Genomic DNA, 12,670 nt, shown 5'->3' on the forward strand with positions numbered 1-12,670 from the left:
ACTTTTCCCCAGCAGTTTTTTTGTTTTACTTTCGCGTATAATACTGAATATCTCGCCTTGAATATTTGCATAACATTGATACAATGCAACATGAATATGTTGAATGGAAACGGTGTAAGCAAAAATCTTTGTCTTCCTGGGCATTTTTCTGCACCAAGTTTAAGAATACCCACTATAGCTAATTTATAAGCAAAACTAAAGGGTTAAACTTGTGATTTAGGGACAACAAATATTGAGAGAAGCTTAAGTCGAGTGACACATCCGTTATACAGTTATATATGTAGTTGACATTTTACTAGATATAGTGCTGCTGAACATTTTTGCTGTACAATGTTCTAATCTATGCATTGCGTAGCTTTAGAGATAAATCGCAAAACGTTTAAATGGGTAAAACATAATCAATAAAGGGCAAATACTCATAGAATGAGTCGATGGAAGAGTTAAGTCACTATCAAGTATTTTGGTGATATTTTTACAATGTATAGTGTCTCTTTACTATAGTTTCAGTTAAAACAAAAACAATGGCAAAAATAATCATTCAAGAGCAACAACTCCTGTCCTGCCTGTAAAGAGTTAACTAAAGATTTTTTCTATGATGACGGATCCGTAAATTTTGTGCAGCTGATAATTTTCCAGTTCCAAGTATATCTGTTTTTCAATTTTAAAAATTATAGCCAACAAAACACAAAAAAAATGGTAAAAATTGTCATTCAAGGGTCATACATTTGTAACTCCTATAAAGAAAACCATGACGATTTCGGCCAACTGACTTGTATAAATATAATTGTGTTTATTCTTTTTGTTATAAACTTTTTCTCTCCATCCTCTTTAGTTTCTTAAAAACCTACTTAAATTCTTGACTATTGGATACCCTCAAAAGTACTGACTAAAACTTGTCAACTTCATAATTTTATTCAAACATTAAATATAAATTTTCGTTTGTGATTATGATGATAGCGCCATATTATGTAGCCATCTCATTTAATCGTTATTTTCCGACAACAGGAGCATTGGTTGCAAGTTCCTCAGGATATCTGCAGTAAATAGAAGTAAGCAATTGACAAATATTGGCAAAATTTTCAGTGTCATTAGATTTAACCATAAAAGTACGTGACACGCATACTGTACCAAGTCAGGAATATGACAGTTGTTGTCCATTCGTTTGATGTATTTTATCATTTTGCTATTTGATTATAGGGACTTTCCGTTTTGAATTTTCCTCTGATTTTAAATTTTACACAACAATTTGTTAAGTATACTTTGTTACATGTATTACTTATCATTTACTATTTTAATTGTTCAGTATATATGTTAAGATGGAGTGAAAATAATGTTTTATACTTTTTTGCAAGATGTAACACCACCGCCAAATCGTGCAGGTGTGCATGGAAGAGGAAATAAAATGCCATGACTGCATCTGATAAGAGGAGATACGTTGACCTCAGAGGATTTGTTGCTGATCATACATATAAAAAAGTAATTATTTAGGAGGGATCACATTTTCTTTTAAAGTCAATAACTTTATTGCATTTCAATGTCGAATATTTAGTTTAATTTATTTTAACAAGAAAAACTAAAATATCATTTTCTAACTTACTCTTTTTCGCATACATAATTATTTTTTACGTCACATGACTGGTCAGTCCATCCTCCATCAGTGAATACACAATCTTCTGATCCTGCTGGACCACCGTTATTTGGTTCTCCAGGATGCCAGTTTGTATATATAAAGGGTGTTCCGGATGACCATTCAAATGTACCTTCGACAACGTCGTCTCTTGCACCTAACCAGAAAACTGAAAAAGCCATTCTAGCAAATTATTAAGAAAATAGATTAACCATAATCCGCTTACCTCAAACTGAAGAACAAATCATCCAACACTATTATAACTTTAGATGGTAAATAGATAAATGATATGATTGCAATGGGTAGGATCCTGTAGTCTATGCTCTTTTGTGCAGAGACTCCAGCATATTAAAAATGAAATAGTTTTCAATTTCGTTACAAATTATTTCAATTACGTTATAAGCAAAAGACTGATAACTTTGATAGTTTATTTGGATAAGACATAGGATGACAAAATTTTATTTTAAGTAAGGCTGTTGTTCATATTATGATATAAACTGTAAGTGAAAGAACAAATACGATATTTGTGTTGCTCATTGTTGAAGGCCTGTCAAAGACCTATATATAGTCCTTTTCGTCCGCGTCTTTTGGTCTTAGTCTCGGAAGTTATTTATATGAATAAAGACTATAAACAAAATCTAAATGTTTTTATAAGAGTCAAAGTGGAGCTGTTAATCCACTACAGATAACTACTGACGAGGTTGATAACTTAGGGCGTAATTTAACAGTTGCCGAAATAAATCCATTTTTTGTTTTGCCATTATATGTCTTCACCTTTTAATCATGATCAGTGGACAATCAACAATTATTCTAATTTATTCGAATTTCTAATACTATCCATTCATTTCATTGAACACGTAGTATTCTGGGGTTTTTTCCACTAACATTTCATAAGCCCTATGGACTGTGGACAAGCTAGTACTACAAGATAAATTATTTTGATCACTTGCAACCATAAGATTTTAAGGCATTTCCTAAACTTATTTGCTTGAATAAAATTACCAGACTTTATTTTGGCGTTGTTCTGTTGTGTAACACAATCAGAAGTAAATATAAAACAATGTATCTTTAAATCATTATTTTGGCGTTGTTCTGTTGTGTAACACAATCAGAAGTAAATATAAAACAATGTATCTTTAAATCATCAGGGAATAAAAACCGTTAATTGCTGAATCAGCATCGGGCATCATTTGCGCGAAGCAGTTCCACCTCCCGAAAAGGGAAATAACCTGCATCAAATAACAATTTTAAAGTAAAATTAATAACTCCGGAAATGAGTTTCTGTTAAATGTACTCATACATGATCTTAAAGTTTGTGCAATATTCGTAATATATCTATCCTCAGCTTGTGTCTCTATTTCTGCTAGTTGAGCGCCATGCTCTCGACATGAACTCTAAAACATAAAAAAAAATTTGGTATATAAATAATCATAATGAATAAAAGGATTTAGCTGGTACATTTTAATTAAACAAAGCAACCCAACTTAGCAGCAAAACGAAATACATGCATCTAAAGGTTAATGGTAGGATTGGCAATCGCATCCTACTATCAACAATCGGAACTGCGGTAGAAACAGGTAACACAGATGCTCCAAATGCAAAATTTATCTCGGTCCATGAGAGATTCTTCTGCCTTCATTCACACCTTTTAAGTCCATTTGAAGATACATATAGTTCAGTATTTCTCGCAATAACATTTGAATTGACCAATTTAATAAACCAACATACATGTACCACACAAATACTGTCTGACAGTTCATTGCCTAATTATTTCGTTAAAATCTGTTCAAATTGAATCAGCATTGCTGTCAAATCATTTTCAGTGGAAAGTAGAAAAACAAAAATACCGAACTCTATGGAAAATTCAATTCGAAAGTCTCGTATTAAATGTTAAAACCAAACAATTATTCACATAAAACGCATGAAAAACAACTGTCATATTTTTTACTTGATACACAGACATTTTCTTATTTAGAAAATGGTGGATTAAACCTGGTTTTATGGCTAGCTTAACCTCTCACTTATATGGCAGTCACATAAAATTCTATTATATTGACAGCAATGTGCGAATAAAACAAGGTAAAAATGTGAAGAAAAAAAATAGGGTTCAACTTTGTGAAATAATCTAATTCACTATGAAAGCAAACAAATATGTCAACAAAGAAAAACTAATTGGCATATAATAAACAAAGCTCATAAGCAAAAATGACTGACAAGAATACACAAATGACCACAATACAACAACACATTGGCGGGATGCATAAGTACTGAGCCACGCCAAAAGGATAATACCAAAAAATTACTCAACAGTACAGGTTAATCATTTACAAAGACAAATAAAAGAAAATATAGCATGTAATTAACAGGATCAACACTGTCAGTACCAAGAATCTATACTGAAAAACAATCATTATCTGTGAATTTGGTGCTGAATATTTATCAACAAGGTCATGGTATCTTCCGTTGAACTTTTGTAGAAAAACGACGAGATGTTCTTAGACATAGCCCTAGCTGGTTCATCAAAGTTTAAAAAAGTCCGAAAAGCAGCTGAAAGCTCTGAAATAACGAAAGAGTTGAGAAATGTATATTCCATATGCAGGTGACGTTTGAATATTGCTACTAAGATGGGGGCAATTTGATAATTTCAAAATTTAAATCATCTCATTTGTCATAGATTCTGGTTCTGAGATAACCACTCATGTCAAATTATCGGTATAAGTCTAAGAATGAGGCGGATTAGCCGTGTCTGTTGTTTCTTTAAGTTGTAGTTCTGGAGGCTATATTAATGGAACCAATCAGAAATGTCTGGATTTTTGATGGAAAGAACATCGTCAATATATATATATATATCTGAATGTGAAATTAAATGATCTGGCTTCTTTGATCTTTTTCTTTTTTACTAGTGTCTGAATGAACTTCGACTCATTTGAAAATAAGAAGAGGTCAGCAAGGCGAAACGCACGAGACTTCGTTCTTGTAGTCTCAAGTCTACCTCCAAATTCAACGTATATGTTGCTAATAAAAAAAACTCTTGTATACTGATCACTTGTTGCTCTGACTGTGTAGCATGTTTTCCCGTTTTGTTAAATTTTAACAAAATATGCCGTATGGTATCTTTAGGTAATAAATTTATAGCTTATGCTACTATATTTATATTGAAAAACATTGTGGTTTAATTCTCGGTTTAGACGATTTAATTTTCAATTTCACATGTATGTTGAATGATGTTATAGGTAGCGTTGAAAAAAGGAGAAAGATCGAGATTTAAAATTATTATATCCAGAAGTTTCAAAGTATTTATATAGACCCTCTTTCACTGCTGCCAGAATATTTGTCGCTCTAATGGACGAGTCTGTTAAAGAACAAGTTGATGAGGTGGTAATGTACCGTTGTTTATGGATTATGATATTTCTTTTAGACGATTTTTCAATTTCTCATGGGGGAATGGTGTTCAACAGTGTTGACCGTTCAAAGCCTCGCTAATTTATACCGGTTTCTTATTAACTTTATATGCCTTATTTTTGTCCTTCTGATGAGTTAAGCCTTTTTCAACTGATTTTTATAGTTCGTTCTTTATATGTTGTACTGTTATACCACTGTCCCAGGTTAGGGGAGGGTTGGGATCCCGCTAACATGTTTTTCAACTGATTTTTATAGTTCGTTCTTATGTTGTACTGTTATACCACTGTCCCAGGTTAGGGGAAGGGTTGAGATCCCGCTAACATGTTTAACCCCGCCACATTATTTACATGTATGTATGTGCCTGTCCCAAGTCAGGAGCCTGTAATTCAGTGGTTGTCGTTTGTTTATGTGTTACATATTTGTTTTTCGTTCATTTTTTTGTACATAAATAAGGCCGTTAGTTTTCTCGTTTGAATTGTTATACATTGTCTTATCGGGGCCTTTTATAGCTGACTATGCGGTATGGGCTTTGCTCATTGTTGAAGGCCGTACGGTGACCTATATTTGTTAATTTCTGTGTCATTTTGGTCTTTTGTGGATAGTTGTCTCATTGGCAATCATACCACATCTTCTTTTTTTTATATATTCTTAGCCTTGTACATATAACATTCATATTTCGAGACAATGTATGGTTAGTCTATATGTATTATATTGTTATCTTATATTGAAGTGAAATATCACGGATAATCCTGCAATTTGTTATGTTAACTTGACAGGTTTGAGAGCTCATATCTCATGTGAACAAGAAAACAAAGATCACACAATGTTAAGCATTTTTTTAAGCTTGGACACTCCATTTAAATATAATTGTTATTCTGACTGCACGTGGGATATTCATATTTCCTGCAGTGACGAAACCTACTGAGCATTGCGGTGCAGTGGATACAAAACACCGACGGAGCATGACTTTAAGCCCATAATAACTTATAATACTTCAGGTATATAAATTAACATTTAAATATGTATGTGTTACATTATCAGTCATATTAAATTATCGAGGATCAGAGCTTAAAATAACGACAAAAATGCTTAAAAAGTCATAATCCAGCAGTATAGGACAACGACTGTCATTATAAAACACCAGAGGCGGATTTAGGGGGGAGGGGCAGGGAGCCCGCCCCCCCCCCCTTTTTAGGAAAAAATTTGGTTGCTTATATAGGAAATCAATGAAGCGTGACTGGAGCGGGCCCCCTCTTAGGTCACTCAGTGGGCCCCCACTAATGAAAATTTCTGGATCCGCCACTGAACACGGATACACTAGCTTTGATAATTGAAATACAAAACATTATGGGAAATAAAATGAATAAAAATTCTTACTGCTGCGTTATACCAGCTCATCTTTGTGGAACTGAAAAGGTAACAAGAGTTTCCATAATGCAACCATCCTATGTGACATTCTGTCTTAACTGCATCTAACAAAACATAAAAACAATACATAATTACTTGTTATGATTAGTTATCATTGACGATTGATGAATACTACAGCTATGTCAAAGCATTGCATTTAAAAAGGCTAAAAATCGAAGAAAAAATTGAAAGCCCCGGAACACATTTTTATACCCCACCTACGATAGTAGAGGGGCATTATGTTTTCTGGTCTGTGCCTCCGTTCGTCCGTCCGTCCGTTCGTCTGTGCCTCCGTTCGTCCGTCCGTCCGTTCGTCTGTGCCTCCGTTCGTCCGTCCGGTTAAAGTTTTTGGTCGAGGTAGTTATTGATGAAGCTGAAGTCCAATCAACTTGAAACTTAATACACATGTTCCCCATGATATGATCTTTCATATTTCTTTTAATGCCAAAAATGATAGTGCAAAGTTCAGGTTAAAGTTTTTGGTCAAGGTAGTTTTTGATGAAGTTAAATTTACATCAACTTGAAACTTTTACACATGTTCCCTATGATATGATCTTTCTAATTTTAATTCCAAATTAAAGTTTTGACCCCAATTTCACGGTCAACTGAACATAGAAAATGATAGTGGGAGTGGGGCATCCGTGTACTATGGACACATTCTTGTTGAATTTAACTCAGACGAGGATATACTTTCGTATATGTTTGACTACGAAAACTTACCTAGAAACAGTATACCATGACACAGAGTTACACGTTGTTATTGTGCACCAAATAATTATGGACACAAACTTTAAAATGTATGTAAAAGAAATAACATGTATATAGCAAACTCAAGAGTAGGTAATGATAGAGGTATTGGTAAACAAACTTGTAATGACACAAGTGTTATTGACTATTTATTATTGTCATCTAATTTATTTCCAGTTGTTAAAGAGTTCGATATTATGGAATTTGGTCCATTGGTCTCAGATGTCCATTGTCAATTACATTTAGTTATTCAAGCTCCAGTGATTTTATATGATAGTAATGACGAACTCTCACAATTTTGTAGTGAAAAATATGTCAAGTGGAGAAAAGAATTTTTAGATAATGTTAAAAGTTATCATGATTGTCAGAACAAATACTGTTAGAATTAGATAATTTAGAGGTACAACAAGGGATTCATCAAAATGAGATGAACAAAGTTGTAGAGAGAATTAGTAACTTTTTTCAATCAGTTGCTACAAAAACTTTTGGTAAATACAAGCCGTTTAAAAATCGCAAACCAAAAAGCGACAATAAACCATGGTTTAACAAGCAATGTTTTCATAGTAGAAAAAAATTTCATAAAGCGCGGAAAAGGTACAGTTTTATAAACAATGCTGAAAATCGAAAACATATAAAAAATGCAAGCAAAAGCTATAAAATGGAAATTTCTAAAGCATATGAACTGTACCAAAGAAATATTGGAAATAAATTACGCCAGACCAAAAAATCAGATAGTAAAAAGTTTTGGAATATTTTGAATAGTATTGGGTCAAATAAAAAACAAGGCGTAGACCTTGAAATTTCTATTGAAGCTCTCTATGACTATTTCAAAGATATGAATAGATGTGACTCAAATACTGAGGAACCAGAAGTTAATTTTAATGTACATAATTTACCAGATGAATTGTATAACTTATTGAATGGTGCTGTAACCGAAGATGAGATTTTAAAAAGTGTAAAAAAGTTAAAAAATGATAAAGCTAGTGGATGTGACAAAATAATTAATGAATATATTAAATGTACTGTATATGATCTTATGCCAATGTATGTTAAACTTTTTAATTTAGTATTAGGTACAGAAATAGTTCCAGAGTTATGGTCTCTTGGTATTATGATTCCTATTTTTAAGAATAAAGGTTCCAAAGCAGAGCCTGCAAATTATAGAGGTGTAACATTAAACTCTTGTTTAGGAAAGACTTTTTCATCCATAATAAATGAGAGATTAAATAGTTTCTCAGACGAAGTTGAACTTATATCAGAATCTCAGGCTGGATTTAGAAAAGGATTTTCAACTACCGATAATATTTTTGTACTTCATTCAATTTTATCTATATTTTTTTCGATGGGCAAAAAATTATTCTGCACATTTGTGGATTTTAAGAGAGCATTTGACACTGTTTGGAGAACAGGGTTATGGCAAAAGTTACAAAAATCTCACATTACTGGGAAAATATTTACAGTTATTTATAATATGTATCAAAATATAAAGACATGTGTACGATATTGTCACCAAAGTTCAACTTTCTTCAACTGTGGTGTTGGTGTTAGGCAGGGTGAAAATTTTCACCGTTTTTGTTTTCGGTGTTTTAGAATGATTTAGAAAACTTTTTTGTGGAAAATAATGTAAAAGATTTAGAATATATTTCTAGAAACTGTGAAGAATTGTTACAAGTATTAGTTAAAATCTTTGTAATTTTGTACGCAGATGACACTGTTATTATGTCTGATAGTAAGGAAGAACTACAACATGCACTCGATGTTTTTGAACAATATTGTAACATATGGAAACTCCAAGTTAATATAGATAAAACAAAAATTATTGTGTTTAGTAAAAAAAAAAAGGTACGAGACAACTTTGATTTTCATGTATATGGTAATGCTATAGAAGTTGTAGATTCTTACAATTATTTAGGAATAACTTTTAATTATAACGGTAATTTTTGTACTGCTAGAAAAAGGATTTTTGATCAAGCACAAAAAGCAATGTTTGCTCTCTACAGGAAGATAAAACATATATCATTGCCTATTGATATTCAGTTACAACTCTTCGATGCTGTAATCGCACCTATATTATTATATTCATCAGAGGTTTGGGGGTTTGAAAATAAACAGAATATTGAGAAAATGCATTTGCAATTCTGTAAAAATATTCTTGGTGTTCGGAATAGTACACCAAATGTTATGGTTTACGGGGAATTAGGTCGGGTTCCGTTAGATATCTCTATAAAACTTAGGATGGCATCATTTTGGCGCAGAACTATTAAAACAGAGAGCAAACTGTCAAATATCCTTCTAAGACTTATGATTAAACTACATGAAACTAATCCTACCAAATTTAAATGGATTCAATATGTAAAATCTATATTTGATGATACAGGTCTTAGTTTTATATGGAACGATCAATTAGTTGTAAATATTGATTGGTTAAAAAGTATGGTTAAACAGCGATTAACAGATCAGTACTATCAGCATTGGTTCTCGCAGATACATAATGCATCTAGGGGTGAATTCTATTCTTTATTCAAACTCGAGTTTGGTTTGGAACCGTATCTATTGCGATTATTACCCAAGGACAGTTATTACATATCTAAACTTCGATGCTCGAGTTTGAAGTTACCTATTGAGACGGGTAGATGGGCGGGGATCGCAAGGGAAAATAGAAAATGTACATTATGTAATGAGGGAATAGGGGATGAGTTTCATATAGTGTTTACCTGTAAAAATGCTGATGTTTCTGCTCTTAGATCAAAGTTTATACCAAATTACTATGTAATGATTCCAAGCAAGAACAAATTCACTGGCTTGTTGTCTATATGTAACGTACAAGTTCAAAGGAAATATCAATTTTCGTGAAGAAAATCATAAAATACTTAATCTAATTATACCAATTGTCTTTTAAAATATACTATGTATTTGTGTTTCGTTTGTCCTGTCTCGCTATGTATTATCTTAATATGTTTGTATATATTGTCCTCTTGTACACAAGTATGTGTCTGAGGTTATGAATAAAATCTTGAAAATCTTGAATCTTGACAACTAAAGATTGTGAGACATTAACCTGGAAAAAAAACAAGAGATTATTTCTTAATTTACTGGAAGGATTGTTAACAGTTTCTATACTATAATGTATTCACCGGCCGCTTTGTCCATGACTAATAAAAAGGTCATAAATGAAAATGGGCATGTGGCTGCTTTAATCAGAACATATATGTGGTCAACTGTGAGATAGGTTTTCTAACATCATGAACCAAATGATATTGCTAGTTAGCATCCATGACATGTTCGAACAAATTGATTATGATTTATAATTACCTATGTTCGGTAGCTCCCTCGTATGAACATAACTTTTTATGTGACCGGGATCATGAAATTAAACAGGCATAATACCATTGTCGTATATGTATACAGACAAACTGCTCAGATGGTCTAAGGTACGAATATAATTTGCGGGTTGTAGTTATGATTTTGTATAGATTGAGGCTTAATTTCAATGACGGTCAAATAATTTTCATACAGGACTTCTTCCTGACTTTTCAAATTAAAAAAAAATGCGTGCAGTGACTTTTTTTTTGTTTAATTTGTGATCCCCCCCCCCCCCCTTTGAATCTTATATTTTTTTTTATTACCAAATATCCTTCTATCTATTTTTAAATGTCCTAGTTTAAAGACAAATGTCAGAGAATTAGTGTTTTAAGTAATACTTATGATTGTTTTACTAGTCTCAGGTATGGTGACTTCTGAAAGTATTTTATAAAAAAAAAAATCAAAATAATCTTACCTATGAAGCATAGAGTTAATATACTGAAGTACACCAAATTAAACATAGTACAAGTGTTCCTGCTGTTAAAGATACTTTATGTGGTCGCATTATAGATATATGCCTTATCTTTTATCTTTAAATTGATAGTAAATAATCATTAACTTTTTGACGTCTTACTTATACCTGACGGAAATGAGTGACCTCAAGATTTTCCTATTTCTTTTCAAGTTTAAATAGTTTATATAAAAGAGGGACGAAAGATACCAAAGGGACAGTCAAACTCATAAATCTAAAACAAACTGACAACGCCATGGCTAAAAATGAAAAAGACAAACAAACAACAGCACACACGACACAACAGAGAAAACTAAAGAATAAACAACACGAACCCCACCAAAAAACTAGGGGTGATCTCAGGTGCTCCGGAAGGGTAAGCAGATCCTGCTCCACATGCGGCACCCGTCGTGTTGCTTATGTGATAACAAATCCGGTAAATAGTCTAATTCGGTAGGTCATTATATAATTTGCATATCATATTCTGTGACTTTTGGTAAATGCTGCTCCTTTAATTTGCAGGTTTTTGAAATGGTAAATTTCAAAAATGATAAGCCAAGAAAGATCTAAACATAAGTAAAACGGCTATATAAAGAAGTGCCATTGAATGACGATTTTTATTCATTTTTGTATAACTAATAGAGTGACTAAAAATTAACTGAAATTACCAGAAAAAAAGTAAGTCAGGATGGTCGTTCTAAAAAATAATTGAAAGGCTCGAACTTATCTGCATTTGATAAATAAAGCGTATAAAGAAAAGGATGATATGTGATTAACAGTACCATAATTATAACTGTTGTGTGACTGTTCAAAATGTTTATGTTTGGATTATGTGTTAATGTTTGTTTGTTTTTATTATTTAGACTAGGGTTGAACACGCAGGCGCGGATACGAAGGACATTTTAAAATATATATAGTTAAAAGCAGAGAACCACATCACAGTGATTTTGATGGGATGTCTGGTTGTAAAAACAAAAATTAAGGTTTCCTGATGTTTTTTTTCTGATTTCAGTTTGAATGAACTTGACATTCATGATTTCAAAGAGCACTTCGTTAGTATTACAGAACTTCGGTACGGTATAATATACTGGTATTGTATGCATTTAAACTCGGAGATCCATATTTCAAGGAAACAACAACCCATCAATATAAAAAAGATGCCGTTAGTAACCTCTTTTTAGTTGAACAATTTACTGCAGTGTGTTACAGATATATTTATAAAAAAAAGATAAAATACAAGTTCTGCCATATCGGTAAACCTCCATCTTCAAAAATGTGTTGCAGCATACACTAACCCATTAATTCCAACGTAGAACTGTTTTAATTGATTTTGAACCCATCCATATTGCTCCTATTGCTGAGCATGTAGAAATTCCATATATTGCTGTCGGAAATCCTTTAAGAAGGAGAGAAAACTACAGATGTAAAAAAAAAAAAATGAAATTATTTAACCATCAATATTTGTGTAACTTTATGTGTAGGATCATATAGGGTGTGTGTACATTTTGATAAACGGTTTTGAGCCGTAGCTGCTTTACATCTTGTAAATAACAAAACATATGGTATATGCAACCCCGAACATTTAATAAGCATTAAAATTAATAAATAAAAACATAAAGAGAATTCCCTTAGAATTGAATTCGTAATATAGATTCTATTCCTTTTCCTATAGA

The 12,670-nt window shown here is 32.3% G+C and overlaps 1 protein-coding gene across 2 annotated transcripts; it reads right to left on the bottom strand.

Annotated features, from left to right (window-relative positions):
- Nucleotides 1–893: 893 nt before the first annotated feature.
- On the bottom strand, nucleotides 894–12,390 carry LOC139512542 (CD209 antigen-like protein D). Of its 2 annotated transcripts, none has more exons than XM_071300227.1 (5): nucleotides 12,293–12,390; nucleotides 6,407–6,501; nucleotides 2,928–3,021; nucleotides 1,598–1,796; nucleotides 894–1,034 (listed from the first exon to the last, which is right to left on the bottom strand). In XM_071300227.1, the coding sequence occupies exons 1-5, from the start codon at nucleotides 12,294–12,296 to the stop codon at nucleotides 989–991; spliced, it is 438 nt and encodes a 145-aa protein (XP_071156328.1). In that variant the 5' UTR covers nucleotides 12,297–12,390; the 3' UTR covers nucleotides 894–988. The 2 variants fall into 2 exon arrangements, with proteins under 2 accessions (XP_071156328.1, XP_071156327.1); XM_071300226.1 differs by lacking the exon at nucleotides 12,293–12,390 and adding an exon at nucleotides 10,962–11,048.
- Nucleotides 12,391–12,670: the final 280 nt, after the last annotated feature.

The sequence above is a fragment of the Mytilus edulis genome, chromosome 2 (assembly GCF_963676685.1).
Source record: "Mytilus edulis chromosome 2, xbMytEdul2.2, whole genome shotgun sequence".
NCBI classification, from domain to species: Eukaryota; Metazoa; Mollusca; class Bivalvia; order Mytilida; family Mytilidae; genus Mytilus; species Mytilus edulis.

Coding starts and splice junctions, on each gene's coding strand:
- LOC139512542 (XM_071300226.1), bottom strand. CDS start 11,007: ATGTTTAATTTGGTGTACTTCAGTATATTAACTCTATGCTTCATAG. Junction 3,022..6,406: donor TGAGCTGGTATAACGCAGCA/GTAAGAATTTTT, acceptor TTTATGTTTTAG/AGTTCATGTCGAGAGCATGG. Junction 1,797..2,927: donor TGCACAAACTTTAAGATCAT/GTATGAGTACAT, acceptor TGGCTTTTTCAG/TTTTCTGGTTAGGTGCAAGA.